Below are 17204 nucleotides of genomic sequence, written 5' to 3' on the forward strand. Positions count from 1 at the left end.
CCTTGAGTTGACGGATGTTAAGTACTTCCACATTCTACCCTTGAAGCTGCGGTTGAATCTTTCAACAATACTAGATTTAACCTCACTAGCTGTTGAGAAGTGTTTGATGTTATATCGCTTCATTAGCTGTTTAAAGGTTGTATTATAAAACTCTTTGCCTTCATCTGTTTGTAGTTTCATAGGGATCCTTCCCTCGGCAAGTATATCCTCGAAAGCGGCTGCTACGGCTGGGCCCGTCTTGGTTGTGAGACATCTAACCCATGCATATTTTGAGAATACATCTATACATGTTAGCAGGTATCTAACATTATCATTATCTGTCATGTATTCAGACATATCAACCAGATCGGCTTGAAACTGTTTGTCGATTCCATTAACCAATACTCTGTTTCTGGGAAAGTGGATCCTGGCTGGTTTATGGAGTGTGTAAGTGTCGTCTCGTTCTAAATAATGTTTAACCTGTGATAATGAGGGTTTTACACCTATTGCCTCAGCGGTAGCTATACGGAGCTTATTTAAACTGGCCAGGCCAGCCGGATGGGCCGGATCATGATAAATTTTATACAAGGTGTTTTCCATGATGCATGCAAGACACAAATGATAAAGCTGTCGGTGTTAACACGTCTTTTTATTTCATTCACACAGACAATGAATACTGAACAGCATACATTAAACCAGGTGTCTCCCAGCCCAGTAGTTACCAATCATGCGAAGCATGGCTGGTTTAGCACGTCGGTCATAACGACTTGCTTCTAGCAACTGCACAATGTTGTCGTTAATTGCGCATACTATATGTTGTGATGATCTCAGTTCGGTCATGGTGTGTTCTGCAATTCTGCTGAATTGTGTTCCAGTCCCATCGACTGTGTAGGAGCGCACAAACAGGCGTATGGCGGGGATGAATCGGTCTGTCTTGAGCCTTATCATCACATCGTCGTAGTAGATGTCAAAGAAATACTCGGGCAATTCGAGCAAGCAGCTGTGTTGCACCTGACTGGGGTGAGATATTTGACATCCGTAGCATGTATCCTGTAGAAACTCGTTTAGCGCCAACATCAGCAGATGGTGGGTTGCAAGCTTGATGTCGATAATGGTTTCCTCAAACAGCCCCGATCCTGTAGGATCCTGCAGCAGCAGCTGTGGAGAGGGGGGTGGAGATGGTGGGGTCTGGATTAACAGCGATGGGGGTGGTGAGTCTGTGAGGTCCCACGGCTGCGTGTCTCGCTCTGAAAATGGGAACAATAAAAATGTTATATTTTGTTGCTTAGATACACACACACACACACACACGCACACACACATATATTTAACCTACCATTTGGTTTATTTAGTTGTCGGACGGCCTTATGATTTTAGGTTTGCACAGGGTAGAAGGCAAGCCAGTCTTCGAGCAAGTCGCAAAATCATCAAAAACAAGCCGTTTTCTAATACCCTCGTACGCAGTGTTGAGTCTATCTCTCTTGATGGCGTCGTCAACCTTGCTAAACATATGCAGCATAGCTCTCCAGTCGCACCACTGTATAAAAAACATATCCTTAAACCATGTAGCGCGCTCTTCTATGCTCAGAGGGTAAGGATTTAACCTCCAGTTTTCAACCCCTCTGGCCGCTATAAAACTTTCCCTGTCATCACATACACTGAGAAAAATAAAGTCGTCGGGGCTACGGTTGAAACGATCAGCCTCGACCCTGTAAAGCTCAGGGCCTGTTGGACTGTTCCACTGGGAAACATACAGCATCTCTGGGAAGCCCACATTGTCCAAGTCCGCACAAACAACAGTGCGAAAGAGTTTCCAGTTTCTAGTAGACATGCGTTGTGACTCCCCCCAAAACACTCCCTCGCCACAATCTACACGAAGTATAACTGCTCCGTTGGTATATTTAACGGTATACACATACCCGTTACTGCCTCGATATTCTAACTTAAATTCAGTCCCGTCTACGACGTTTTCACAGCGTTGCTTTTTGCGGTGAGGGCCCCGGCATACGCCTGTAGACGTACCTAGAGCTTCTGTTGCTTGGGCGATGTCCAGGCTGCTAGTCATGGTTGATACAGATGTCATCCTGCACTCCTTAGTTAGTTAGTTAGAGGTGTTCTTTAGGTTGCGCTGTTGATGTTCCAAATGGTGAAAGAGACCGTTTTTATATGTATTGGTGCAGTCCTCTAGGAGGTGTCGTTACCGCCCCTTTGGGTTGGGCTTGTTTCAGGTGCCCTCTGAGATGCAGAGATAAGGTGTAAACAAAAGATGATGCCATGTTTGGAGGATGGTCAGTACAAAGTGTAATGGCATGATAAAAGCTATAGTGGCTCCGATGGACCTAGCACAACCAGCCCTCTGCCATAAGATAAAGGAGACTATTTGTATTGAAAACTATGGCAGTACAATTGAGATGCTCTTGATAAGGATGACCTCTTCTGCTGACTGTAGGAGGGCTAACTGTTGCAGAATTAAGAATCCCATTTCTAAAGGAATGCCTGCTGTTTGTGGTATTCTGTTTGAAACTATTAGCCTCTGTGTGTGAATATGTGTTTTTAGAAGGCGGAAAAAAACTTTCTGTTTAAAAACTATTAGCCTCTGTGTGTTTCAGAGCCCTAAAGAAAAATACCCCTAAAAACTAGTTAAATTAAATGCTGTGTGTGAATATGTGTTTTTAGAAGGTGGAAAAAACTTTCTGTTTAAAAACTATTAGCCTCTGTGTGTTTCAGAGCCCTAAAGAAAAAGCAAAATACCCCTAAAACTAGTTAAATTAAATGCTGCGTGTGAATATGTGTTTTTAGAAGGTGGAAAAACTTTCTGTTTAAAAACTATTAGCCTCTGTGTGTTTCAGAGCCCTAAAGAAAAATACCCCTAAACTAGTTAAATTAAATCATCTATGTCTAAATAACAGAACTCCGAGACCTATACAATCCTTTAAAAAAGAGTTTAATTAAAACACGTAATGGTTTCATTAAATAAAACGCTATTAAACACATGTAAACATATGATCTCTGAACTCGCAAGTCCGTTCACGCGCAAGGTCCGTTCACGCGCAAGGTCCGTTCGCGCGCACATGGACGCGGAGGGGATAGGGGAGGGGGGGTGTGGGGGTAGGGGTGTGGGGGGGTGTGGGGGTGTGGGGTGGGGGGGGGGGGGGGGGGGGCAAAAAAAGCTATAGGTATATTACTACTAATTTAGTTTTTGCTTGATGCATAAAGTTAAAAGATTTAAAGTTTTAAAAAGAGACGTTTCCATTTGATTACATTTTGTATGATGGATTATGCAGAAAAAGTAGAATTGGGCTGAAAGATCTATCGCTTTATCACCTATTCAGGTTGTAAATTGTGTTTTTTTTAAAGTAACTAATTAACTAAGTAACTAAGTAATTAATTACTTTTGAAAATAAGTAATCAGTAAAGTAACAGGATTACTTTTTGGGGGAAGTAATCAGTAATTAGTAACTGATTACTTTTTTCAAGTAACTTGACCAACACTGCTCATGAGTCAAGTGAGATTCACTTTTGTGATACTAGCTCTAAAACCACTTGAAGATTAAATGCTCAGATAAACCCACTGTACACTATGTGCTCAGTAGCAATAAGCACGAATCAAACAGCTAAAGACCAGGATACGTCAGTCTAAACTTTAGACTGGATTTAACAGTTAAATCCAGCGTTCTGGGACCTGGGTTTAACAATTAATTTATCCTATTTCAGGACAGCAATATCACCTCTGTCTCTGGCTGCTCTCAGCTGTGGTAACAGTTCTTTCCTCTTCTTGCTGATGGACTCTGAGAAATCTTCATTGATGTAAAGATTGGTACCTTTCAGCTTTCTGGCAGACGACAGGATTAGTTGTCTATCTTTAAATCTTTGTAATCTGACCACAATCTGCTTGGCTCATCCATTCTCCTTGTATGGACCGACTCTGTGAGTGCATTGAATTTGAATGCTGTCATTGTCCAGGCCCAGCTTGTTCTTCAGCATGTGTCAGAGTTTATCCTCCAATGCTTCACAAGTTTAGCGTTAGCATTGAGCATGCTAAGACTGACATAGCTGTCATCCTCTACCGGTAGTACCTTAGCGGCCTTTGGGGGCATATTTATTACAGGGAGTGCAGAATTATTAGGCAAGTTGTATTTTTGAGGAATAATTTTATTATTGAACAACAACCATGTTCTCAATGAACCCAAAAAACTCATTAATATCAAAGTTGAATGTTTTTGGAAGTAGTTTTTAGTTTGTTTTTAGTTTTAGCTATTTTAGGGGGATATCTGTGTGTGCAGGTGACTATTACTGTGCATAGTTATTAGGCAACTTAACAAAAAACAAATATATACCCATTTCAATTATTTCTTTTTACCAGTGAAACCAATATAACATCTCCACATTCACAAATATACATTTCTGACATTCAAAAACAAATCAGCGACCAATATAGCCACCTTTCTTTGCAAGGACACTCAAAAGCCTGCCATCCATGGATTCTGTCAGTGTTTTGATCTGTTCACCATCAACATTGCGTGCAGCAGCAACCACAGCCTCCCAGACACTGTTCAGAGAGGTGTACTGTTTTCCCTCCTTGTAAATCTCACATTTGATGATGGACCACAGGTTCTCAATGGGGTTCAGATCAGGTGAACAAGGAGGCCATGTCATTAGTTTTTCTTCTTTTATACCCTTTCTTGCCAGCCACGCTGTGGAGTACTTGGACGCGTGTGATGGAGCATTGTCCTGCATGAAAATCATGTTTTTCTTGAAGGATGCAGACTTCTTCCTGTACCACTGCTTGAAGAAGGTGTCTTCCAGAAACTGGCAGTAGGACTGGGAGTTGAGCTTGACTCCATCCTCAACCCGAAAAGGCCCCACAAGCTCATCTTTGATGATACCAACCCAAACCAGTACTCCACCTCCACCTTGCTGGCGTCTGAGTCGGACTGGAGCTCTCTGCCCTTTACCAATCCAGCCACGGGCCCATCCATCTGGCCCATCAAGACTCACTCTCATTTCATCAGTCCATAAAACCTTAGAAAAATCAGTCTTGAGATATTTCTTGGCCCAGTCTTGACGTTTCAGCTTGTGTGTCTTGTTCAGTGGTGGTCGTCTTTCAGCCTTTCTTACCTTGGCCATGTCTCTGAGTATTGCACACCTTGTGCTTTTGGGCACTCCAGTGATGTTGCAGCTCTGAAATATGGCCAAACTGGTGGCAAGTGGCATCTTGGCAGCTGCACGCTTGACTTTTCTCAGTTCATGGGCAGTTATTTTGCGCCTTGGTTTTTCCACACGCTTCTTGCGACCCTGTTGACTATTTTGAATGAAACGCTTGATTGTTCGATGATCACGCTTCAGAAGCTTTGCAATTTTAAGACTGCTGCATCCCTCTGCAAGATATCTCACTATTTTTGACTTTTCTGAGCCTGTCAAGTCCTTCTTTTGACCCATTTTGCCAAAGGAAAGGAAGTTGCCTAATAATTATGCACACCTGATATAGGGTGTTGATGTCATTAGACCACACCCCTTCTCATTACAGAGATGCACATCACCTAATATGCTTAATTGGTAGTAGGCTTTCGAGCCTATACAGCTTGGAGTAAGACAACATGCATGAAGAGGATGATGTGGACAAAATACTCATTTGCCTAATAATTCTGCACTCCCTGTACGTTTGATCACATTGTTGTAATCCTGTGCCAACTATGCCCAGTGAATTAGGATCTGGTTAAAGAAAACAGAGGACTGTGGTCTGGGAATGCTGTTACCGGGGAAGAGTAACCAGGGAATATTTCGATATATTTATAATATATAATATTATTTTTTATAATTAATATGTTTTCTGTTGTATTAGAGAATGCAGAATATTACAATTTTTTCAATATTTTGTTCATTCAGAATTGCAATATTTTTTAAAAAAATGTGAATATTTTGCTAAGTTACTTTTACACGTTAATTGAAAACAATATCATACTGTATTCATTGAGAATGAGTAGATGCTACGCCATGCAACATCTCATTGGCTATAATTGTAAAATCCTGGCTATAACACCATCTCTCCTCTAATCTCCAGTCTGTTCACTGGATTGCTGAAATTAAGAGCTAGTTTGATGTATTTAGATTGAATTATCCAAACTTGAGCTCTAATGTTTAACAGTAGTGATATTCCTAACCTCTGTATGTGATTTTCTACATGCTGGCTCAGCAGCAGTTTGTGCTCACAGATGGTGACGGTGTGGAGAGACGGTGGTGCTTTCTCAGAAGAATGAAGAAGAAGCCATCTCACCACCTTGACTTGCTGACTGATGCTCTTCTGCACTGTACAGAGGAAATCAACTGATCAAGGTTTGTCCAGTGCAGTGTTATGAAATATATATTTTACATCTTCTGTGGTTATAGATATTTTTTCTTGAGAGCACAGAGAAAATTACTATTGTGATCTCTAATCAGAGGCAGCAGGTGTGGAGAGGCAGAGGCAGTTCTTCATATGGGCACATGTCGTACATGGCATGTGCTTTACATTTTACTGTGAAGGAGAGTCTCTGAATTCATCCCTCTTTAAGTTGATCATTTTCATTTCCATCAAGCGACATGCCACCAGTTCATTCCTGAGATGTTACCCAGTCCATCTCAGTATAGATATCTAACCATGATTTATTTTCCCATTGTGATCTTATATGTGTTCCTTATTTCTGCAGTCTATATTGCCCTCACCACAAGTGGCAAATAGATAAACGTAGACATTTCTTGTACCCATTAAAGGATCTCAGCTTTCTTAGCACATGTGTCAACATCCTGTCCTAGAATACACACGGGTCATATCATATGAAAACTGGACAATTCTTGTTTTGTAGCAGTTTAAATAATGTCTCTGACCAAACAATCAGAAACAGACTTCATGATGGTGGCTTGAGCTCTGATGCCCTCTGGTGGGCCCAAATCTCTCTGCTTGGCACCGTGGAGCCCGATTCGCATTTAATTAAGCTATCTGGCAATTAGACACTAATGACAGCAGAACATAATCCCAGTGGTAATAGAAGTTAGGACATGACCCCCCTGGAGTTTAGACACTGATGGTGGTGAAGATGATGATGGAAGCTTGAATGTAGCTTCTAGCTTCATGTGGACCAGGGTGAGGCAGAGATCTGGACCCATCTGGACACTTCACAATATTAAAAACTATATGTCCTCATCTGCAGGGTTCCTTTGGGTTTCACATACCAGAGCTTTATTGTGCATTTCACTGGAGAGACTGCCTGGCATAAGATTAGTGGTGGGTGTTTACAAATACTAGATATGAAAATATAAAGCTGTGTGGGGAGCTTTATACAGTTGGTCACATTATAAATAATAATCTAGCCAGGATTAAACACTAAAAAATATCAAAACAAATTAAATAAAGGAGCAGATATGGTCACCTTTATTTAAAAATCCAGTGTAGGTACAGTATAAACCCCTGAAAGGCCTGAACTTGAATATCTGATAAATCCAGCAGATGGCGCTAAAAGACCACTTTGCTTATCACACACTGTGACCCAGTAATCGCCAGCTAATGAGAGAGAGTCACAATATACAACTCATATATCCTGTATTACTATAGCTGTTCTTCATGGACAAGAAAGCTGCAGCGTTCTCATACATTCCTTTCAGGACCTCCATTGTTGTGGGTTTGATACTCAAACGTTTGTGGTTGAGTGTCCATTCAGTTTGGATCAATAAATGTATGTGTGATAAAAAAAAATGACTTGCATGCTCCTATTTAACATATACTTTATTTATCCCCGTAGGGAAATTCCTCTCTGCATTTAACCCATTCACTCAGAAGCAGTGAATGGGTTTGTTTTTACTATGTATGTTTCTCATAGTTTCCAAGCATGTGATACACTGAAAGTTACTGATAAAGAGTAAAAGTTTAGAAAATACAGCAAACTTCCCTATCAGTCTGTTATATGTTAAGAATCCTGATTATTATTCTACGTCTTATCTGCACTCATTAATGATGATTCCTAAGATTAAGTTACCTTTTTAGTCTTTCAGACATTGCCAGGTGTCTGAAAGACAAACTTTTACTGGTTTTACTGATCAAAACTGATCAGCAAAACCAGCTGTTGAGTGATCTTTCTACTCTGCCACTATACAGATGTCTTAATGCTGGTTTGCTTAGCAGGAGATTTACATTGCAACAGTGTTTAAACTGCTTATTTCAGTCATACATTTCATAATTTATTTATAGTTCTTACTACTCCTCATAAAGAGCCCCCTATCTTCATGTGAAATGCTTTTAAAATCTCAACAATACTTGGCTTGGTCACTCCCCAATTACTGTTCTACTTATTGTGTTGTTTATTTTAAAGCAAAAGCTGTTATTTCAAAAGTTACAGCAAAAGAAACCTGACACTTACCTGCAATATCAAACTGAATTAAATCACATTCACTTACAGAAACAGGTGAGTTTTTTTAGTGGCTTCAGTACTGGAAGGCTTTGGTTTTACTGTTTTCTCTCCCAAAGTTATTACATAACAGCAGTGCAGCAATCATCTTGGTTACGTCAGTCGCTGAGTAGAGAAACTGAATGAGCGAGTTAAAAGCTGGTTCCTGTTTTGGTCATTTCTTGTCTGTACTAAGCAGAAATGGTGCATAGAATATATAATCTGATGAAGATTACAGGTTAAAATCTGTCAGGGGCCCATCCAATGTAACAGATATTAATAATTATGTTCTCTTTTTGTCCTGGTTACATGGATGAAGAAGTGACACATTCGTGAGAAGGAATTTAATCTTAATCTGATAACAATATCGACAAAATGTGAAATGGACACGCACAAATTGCATTACCAGTGGGGGGAGATAATATATTTAGGTAATGCCACAAAGTTAGTAGTGAACAAAAAACTAATATACAAATATATATAATATACAATATAATATATAATATACAAAATATATACAAATAAAAATAATGTCTTTTTAAACTCTTTCCTGTGATCATGTTGGCTTGAATAAAACATTTCCCTCTGCTGTTTCTAAGACTAAGGACCAGATTATGTCCAGTTATGTAAAACCTTAACATTAAAAAAGGGGTGTCCTTTTCTTCTTTTTTAACCAATATTGCATTTCACCTGTTGTATTATTATTACTCTTTTTGGATTTTAGTGGCAGTAAAATATTTTTCTATAAATCTTAGGTACACAGCACCATGATCCACCTTATGGTTTCTGTCATTTTGATTTCAGGCTTGAAGTCAGCAGCACCAGAGAATTTCTAGTAGCAGCTTCTATACTGACCTTTAACAACAACCACATTGTTTGTAAAACAGGTAATATCAAGAGTGTGTTTCCTGTCATAAACATACAATAAATGGTAAAACAATATTGTCATTTCCAGGTCTAAAAAGTGAAGCCAACATGAAGGAATGATATATCTCATTGGTGTTTACAGTCATTAGAAAGGTTTGCATAAAAGCTGGTAAAATGTAAACTAAAACTAATCTAATAATTTGCTGTTTCAGTCTTATTCAACGCCAATGGACAATAGCAGAGGTCACCGCATACTGATTCAAATCCAGTATGAACAGGAAAATGATGTAAAGAGAAGAAAAACAAGGTTTACATCATCAGACATCACACTGGATTTGCATTGGACTGGACAAGGCTTGAATTCTACTAGAAGTTCACATCGATCGACCACAGCCTGGATTTTTCCAACCTGAATGCTGTCATATGTCCCAGTGATTGACGTTGTGTGGATCTCTCCATCACCGTAAGTACGCCTGAGCAGTGCTGTGAATGACGTCTCAACTTTTTCTTTGCGCCGAACAGTGGAAAATTTACAGGAGTGGTTTGGTGGCACAGTAAGCTCCACAGAGGCAGTGTCAGTCATACTCTCTGTCACAGTGGTTCCCGTTGTAAACTGAAATTGCACCTCTGTGCTGACTTCAAGAGTTCCTTTCACAATGGAGGGGATGCCAGCCGTAATAGTTATTTTAGCCCCAAACTTGATAGAAAAGGTGAAGTCCCACCTCTGCTGCACCTGATATGTCTTTGAGAGAGTCTCTGTTTTCACTACTGGGTAACATTCATGGTTGCTGATGGTTGCTTCATGCATGACCTCAGGAGGAAATTTGAAGACTTTAGAATGATCCTTGTTGTATCTGACATTGTAGATCGTCTGGCTGATGACATTTTCATTGATGGTCAGGACCTCATAGTTGTTGTATGAATATTCTTTATCATTATAAGGCAAGTAGAAAACCTTTTCTTTAGTGGACACCTTTCCCAGTCCATAATGGTTCTTGCCCACATATATTTGCTTCCCTGAGCAGGTCCAGACTGAATTCTTCGGTACTGAACCATACGAATCAGCCTTCCACTCCAGGATCTCAAAGTTGTCTTTGTTAACCAATATTTCAAATGGAAAACCTCTGTTTTCTATCGCACTAGGATAGTAGCAATAAGGACCCTTGCTGGGCATATAGAAGCCAGCGTCACACTTGTACTTACAGATATAATCAACTCGATCAGTATCACCATTGTAAAGTGAGACGGAATGATTAGGAAGAGAGCTGTTCCAGGTCACCCACATCAGGTTAGTGCCATTGATATGGACAACGGAGGACGACTGAACTTGCCTCTTCTGTCTGAAGTTATGAACACTTAGAACTGGCAGATTTGTTTGCATCAGTCTGTTCACTGCAGTTGGAGGGATGCCACTGGAATCTGTTCCTGTGGATAAAAGTGGATAACGAAAAAAGGAAAAGGACATGCATGTAACTTTAAAATGCAGGGACACAAAACCACCAGAGTAAAGGTGTCAGTATAAACATTTTGAGATTTTTAATTAATTACTTTAATTTGCATCATTTTGCATTTTAATATCGAAATACAATGTATAATAGCATCATTATACAGCATCAATAGGAAAAAAATGCATAAATATGATATATTATCATTTTATTTCTATGTATTTCCTTGTTATGCTATTAGGAAAAAATAATATTTCCTTGATATTTTACTTCTACATATTTCCTAAAATATGATTGTGACAACATGTGTTGGGAACCTAACTCAATATAGGAAGGAAGGGAGGGAGGGGTTGTTTTTCTGCTCTTTTCTTGGAGGGGGATTTCCGTTCCTGAGGTTGCAAGATTAGCCAGGAGCTGGGCCCAGCTCCAAATAAGGGGCAGAATCATATTTATATTCTGCTGCTGTGTTTTATAATAAAAGTATATACTGCTTGGGCGCTGTGCTCTATGTCTGTTTGGCACACTATACCTTTTACTTTTAAACCCATTTGAAACAGTATGAAATTAAGTTATTAGCCTCTGTATCACATTTGCTGTCAGACATTTGATTATAAGCATATAATTTACCAAATTTCTGCTGACAGTTTGTGCTTACCGTCTTTCTGCTGTGTAGTGTTCTCAATGTCATGAGAACTGGCTGAAGACAGAATTAGCAGGATCAGCAGCAACAACACTGGCAAATGTATGTGGGATATGAAAACGGGAAAAATCATATAATCAGGAGTGTATAAAATCAATAAAAGCTCTGAACAGCAAAGCTATGAAGACACTGAGTCAAGAGTCTGAACTGTCTCAAGATGGGGAATTCCCTTTGAAAGAGGAGCTAAACATGTGTTTAACAAAACTCTTTACGTTTACAACCTGTTTTAAAAATGTGTAGCGTTTGTTAAAATTGGCAATAAGCAGTGCTCACCTTCCATCATCAGTCTGCTTTCGCTTGCTTCAACTGCCCTGTGACTTCCTTGTGATTAAGTATGTGTGAACTTACTTTTTCTTTCCACTCTCTTATAAGGGGACCAGTGCGATAAAAATAGGATGTGAGGGAGTTTCCTGAAAATATTTTGCTGTTATATTTCTGTGATGAAACACATATTTTTGTTTACTGCTTGATATCAGTACTTCACCTTTGGTGTGATTTGTGAAAAAGCTGAGGGAATAGTGCCTGCCTTTACAGATTTTTTCTTTCCTGCAGCACTGTTGGAATAAAATATACTTAATGCGGTCGTAGAGAAATAAAGTTAATAGGAAGTCGAAGACAAATTCCTAAATAATTATTTTACCAATTTGTTTAATGCTTGGCCATTAAACACTCTTGATGTTAAATAAATGAGGTGTAGACCAGCTGTTAGACCCTACACTGGTGCAGCAGGTCTCAGGTTCCTCCTGGTGCACGTCAATGCAAATGTGGCGAGGATGCAGGCAGTTCCTGAAGGATCGAGGCGCTAAAACAATTTACTGGCTCCCACGCTCACCTGACGTATGTTTACTAAGGTTTAAGTAATATAGGAATGGCGATGCTATTTCCTGGAGTAATATCTGGTGAACTGATTGGACAGGTGGCAGAGAAGAGGCACAAAGAAGTCTAATAAGGAAAAATCCTCACGCTTTTGTTTCATTTGAATGATTTATGGTGACTTAAATGCAAAAGAAGACTTCTACGACATTGTCGACTATGAAAACACATCTTATGTGTTATGTATATTAATGTGTATATTAATAATTATGTTCTCTTTTTGTCCTGGTTACACGGATGAAGAGATCACACATTCGTGAAAAGGAATTTCATCCTAATCTGACAACGATCCCAACAAAACCAGTAGTTTTCTTTGACCAGTTTATTGCTCAAAGTCAGTTTCCAGACACAGTGAAAGTGCACAGTCTGCTTTATGATTCAGCCATAAATCAGCTATATAAACCTGGAGGTGACCCGAGGTGGACTCACCGGAGAGCGACAGTAAGGGTGAGTGCTGTTCAGCACATTCATGCTCAAATTTCAAATGACAATAATCTGACATATTCAGATGTTAATTTTCTTATAAAGTGGGATATTTCTTTTTATTTTATAAATGTGTGTCAAATAAGAACCTTATCAGATGTGGCAAGAGGAACTCTACTATTTTAATATATAGTGTGGTTTTAAGAAATGCTTTATTACCATTTTAAGGCAATAAGTCATCAAATTTAAAGTTATTTTATATGCTATATGTGTGTTTATAACTTCCACCTGATCGATAGTGGAAATAATAACATGATTGTTTTTAAAAAATAATGAAAATATAATTCAAATACAAATTTATAATGCTTTAAATTTGTCTTTGTTTTGTTTCACTGATGCGTACTACTGTCATAAATACTGTCTCTTTTGGGTCGGTGGGGGGGGGGGGGGGGGGTGTAGAATAAATAGACCCAATAGACCCAAACATGTAACTTAGAAAATAAACTAAATATAAAGCATTATTGTGGTGGCACAGATGTTTTTTTCTTTTGTATTTTGGGGGTTTTCAGTGCAAATAGAATTAACTATGTTGGATTCTAACCTTTCAGAGTAAAGTCGGAAAATAAATGGCTGTAAATTTTGTTCTTTGTGGTTTAAGGTGTTTGACACTGGTGAAGATAAAAATTGTAATAACTGAAACTAACTGAAAGAAAGAAATAATATTTGAAACTGTAAAATATTACGCCAGAAAATATTTGAGCTCATTTGTCATTTGGATAGCTGGATTGGTGGAATAATATATTCTGATGTGTGAGATTTACTTTGTAAAAAGGTAACATAAGCGTGTTAAGTTTAGAGGTTTTGTGTTTCACCCTCAGATGAAGCTGTCTGTGTTGTTGCTGTCGGCCCTGCTGACTCTGTCCTCAGCCAGTCTGCAGGACATTGTGAAGAAGAGCATACAACTCAGAGAAGGTAAGCATATCATACATTTTATGACATATTGTATAGAGATATGGATAACAGCTTTGTGTTACACCCATAGTAACACTTAAACTGAAGTAAACCTGAAGTGTGTTGCGTTCAACATCCAAAGATCGCCCACGAAAATGTAGTTTCTGAATATTTTGCCTATTTTGTAGCTAGAAAAAAAAGAAAAAATTAAAGATAAAAGATTGTTGCCTGAATTGTTGTTGATGTTTGACACTTATCTCTTCTGTTTTATGGCATTTTTTCTTTTCTTTGTCTCTCTTATATAGTGTCCTTACTGAAACCAGAGCTGGAGGGCCGGGTCCCTGAACCAACTGGTAACAGAAAGGTGTTGGGTCCTCTAAATCCTGCTGACCTGGAGCAGCAACAGGATCTGCCTTCCTCCTTCCTCTTTGGCGATAATGTCAACCTGCAGTGGCTGACCTGGGATGGATCTCTGCCCAATGGAGCCGTTTCCATCTACAACGGCTATACCGAGCGCATTGATTATGTCTGCAAGTACAAGTGTGAGGCTGGCTTTTATAACCCTAGCCTGGGACCTTATTGCCGCTACCCCTATGGTGACCGTGAGTATTACACCCCTGAGTTTGAGATCCTGACTAACAAGGACAACTTTGAATTCCTGGAATGGAAGGAAGGCTCCTACGGTTCACTGCCACAACATTCGGTGAGGACCTGTGCAGGAGTTGACATCTATGTTGGGAAGAACAAGTACGGTCTTGGGAAGGTTGTTCCTCAGTTTGAGGCTTTCTTCCTGCCCTGGGAAGGTGATGAGTACTGGTATAAGAACTACCAGGTCCTTGCCATCAACAGGGACATCTACACCCAGCACATCTCTGATGTTAAGTACGGCATTGATGAGGTCACCATCTTCCAGTATCCTCCTGAGACCATGCGTATCTCTGGTATCACCAACAATGAGTGCCAGACAGTGGTGAAGACAGTCACCATCACAAAGACCTCAGAGGTGGAGACTACCTGGAACATCGGACGAGCCACAATGCTTGGTGTCACGGGCAGCATCACAGCCGAAATCCCCTTCATCGGCTCCGGGGGCATTGAGCTTGGTGCTGAGAAGACGCTGCAGTTCACCAGGGGAACCACCATAATCGAGACGCTCAGCCACTCCGTGTCTGTGGAACTCACAGTCCCACCAAACCACACCTGCAAAGTCCGCATGGAGGGTCGCAAGATCAAAGCTGATATCCCTTACACGGCTCGCCTCAGCCGAACCTACCACAACGGAGAAACCCAGTGGACCACCATCACCGGGATGTACGACGGAGTCCAGATCGGAGAAGTCCGGGCAGTGGTGGACCGCTGCGAACCTGTCATAGATGCCAAGCCTTGCCCCTGAAACCTGGGAGAAGATACACTAAATCATATTTTTCTGATCTTATCTGGTGATCGTGATAATGGAAGCAAATGATAAGTCACAATAAAAAATACCACTCATATCTTTGTTGGTAAATGAAAAATATCTTTCATGTGGGCAAGTGTATGAGTTTATTCAAAAATAAAGCTATATGGCATTTTTTAAATCTGTCTTCTGCATGATGTTGATTTAGCTCATTAAAATCTATCACCAGAACATACAAAAAAGGGTATCTGGGCAATTAAGGCCAGATATGTACACAAGCACAGTTTTCCATTTCTGCTATATCGTTTGTAAATTGGCACAATACTTTATCTACTTTCAATAAAGACATATCCCTCTATTAACACACAGCATAGCAAACATAGTACTATTTCAGACTTATTAGAAGGCATAAATTACTTTTTTTTAAACTGAAGTATATATATATATATATATATATAGTATCATAGATATAAATGTATTTTGGTAGAAGAGTGAATAAGGGTAAAGAGACATTAGTTAGAAGTCCTTTTTCAAGACAGCGACACAAACTTATTTCAAACATGAATAAGAAAATAATTTGTTGGTGTTGGACAACTACAGAAAAACTTTCTGGAAATTTTGTGCTAACACATAGTAGAGTTAAAAAAAAAATTGAAAAGGCGCTTTTAATTTGTTTTATTGCACAATTCATTATCGAGCTTTGACAATGAATAAAATAATCATTTAATTTGAGACTGTAAATCACACTGAGAACATTAGCCTCTATTGTGTGAAAATAAAATGGTGAGACAGAAAAACATCATCAGCTGTCTGACTGAATAACTGCTTGGCACGCTCAGTGATATAGGCTGAATCTGAATAGCATAATATAAATGTTCTTTACAGACAGACTGAATGCTGAAGCAGCTGAAACTGGTGACGGTGCAGTTTAGTCAGTGCAAATGACCTTTACACAGCCTTGTTTGATACACAGTCCTCATTCAGACCTAAATAAATAAATTGATAATAACTGTCTGTCTGAAGGACGCACAGAGATGGCCCTGACATCAGCGATTTTCAATGATAGCACTGTGTGTGGAGAACAATGTCCGTGCTGAGCGGCTTCTTCTCCAGCTGAATCTTGGCAGCCAGCGACATTACGCAACAAGGCCCGTCTTAATCAATGACCCGCTATTACAGGAGATCTAATCAACTTGTTCTCTGTCCGAGCTTATCTGAACGTACAGGATGTTTTCATCGGCGGCGAGAGAGAGGCCACAGCACTTTGGACATCATGTGATCGAGTAGATACGGCACACTAAATCCAAGCAAATTTATTTATGAGGCACTTTTAACGATCTTATTAAATAAGAGCATGGATCAATAACGAGTCCTGTTATCATCAGGCGCATGAGGACTTTTGTTTCCAACACTCATGAGCTGCAGGCTTTCAGGTCAAGGTCAACGGCAGCCATCCATTCACGAGTCTTTAAGCTGACCTAAATTTTTTGCAAATTTAAGGAAAACCCTTAAATCTTGACTTCCACAGTGAAGGGAAACTGTGGCTGGCATGTTTTGGGTTCTCACGGTGACTAAAAACCAATACAACAGATGAAAGTGCTCCTCATCTATAGGTCAAGAGGGGTTTGATGAGGAAGACAATGCTGTAAGCTAGGCTCCTCATACATCTGTTGGAGTTTTGTACACTGACCTGATAAAAAGCCTTCATCAAACACAAAAGGATGGAATATCTCAGTGTCTTGATGTTATTCTAAAAAAATAATCAGTCCACAAACCCCCTCAGGAGCAGCTTTTTTTTGTACAGTACATTAACAAGGTCATTGAAAAGTTTCGCCACATACTATTATTATGTTCCACATTATCTAAGTACCTGACCTGTCCCGATGTACGTACATAGGTACGAGTGAGTTCACACAATTTTTCCAGCATTTCATCACCTCATAGGAGATATTCATGATTCATTATAGGGCTGAAAAAATTTAAGTTGTTAAAACAGTGCAACCAAATTAGTTTTCTCCTTGGGTATCACAATGGAAAACCAAATTCTTTCTTACTTCTTTCAAAATTATTTTACTTATAACCAATTTTCAATTCAAGTTTCAATAACAAAACTGCACCAATTCAACACCTGCATTGTAAAGTAACAGCATTCA

The 17204-nt window shown here is 39.5% G+C and overlaps 2 protein-coding genes across 3 annotated transcripts; one reads left to right on the forward strand and one right to left on the reverse strand.

Annotated features, from left to right (window-relative positions):
* Nucleotides 1-9473: 9473 nt before the first annotated feature.
* LOC102078591 (natterin-3) lies at nucleotides 9474-12507 on the reverse strand. 2 transcript variants are annotated; one of them, XM_019366134.2, is made up of 3 exons: nucleotides 11682-12507; nucleotides 11364-11441; nucleotides 9474-10688 (listed from the first exon to the last, which is right to left on the reverse strand). In XM_019366134.2, exons 1-3 carry the CDS (start codon nucleotides 11689-11691, stop codon nucleotides 9523-9525), a joined length of 1254 nt encoding a protein of 417 aa, XP_019221679.1. In that variant the 5' UTR covers nucleotides 11692-12507; the 3' UTR covers nucleotides 9474-9522. The 2 variants fall into 2 exon arrangements, with proteins under 2 accessions (XP_019221679.1, XP_019221678.1); XM_019366133.2 differs by lacking the exon at nucleotides 11682-12507 and having other exon boundaries at nucleotides 11364-11599.
* Nucleotides 9587-15236, forward strand: LOC109204627 (natterin-3-like). The gene is made up of 4 exons (XM_019366135.2): nucleotides 9587-9726; nucleotides 12525-12728; nucleotides 13583-13676; nucleotides 13961-15236. The coding sequence occupies exons 3-4, from the start codon at nucleotides 13583-13585 to the stop codon at nucleotides 15046-15048; spliced, it is 1182 nt and encodes a 393-aa protein (XP_019221680.1). The 5' UTR covers nucleotides 9587-9726; nucleotides 12525-12728; the 3' UTR covers nucleotides 15049-15236.
* Nucleotides 15237-17204: the final 1968 nt, after the last annotated feature.

This window comes from Oreochromis niloticus, linkage group LG12, assembly GCF_001858045.2.
Source record: "Oreochromis niloticus isolate F11D_XX linkage group LG12, O_niloticus_UMD_NMBU, whole genome shotgun sequence".
Lineage (NCBI taxonomy): Eukaryota > Metazoa > Chordata > Actinopteri > Cichliformes > Cichlidae > Oreochromis > Oreochromis niloticus.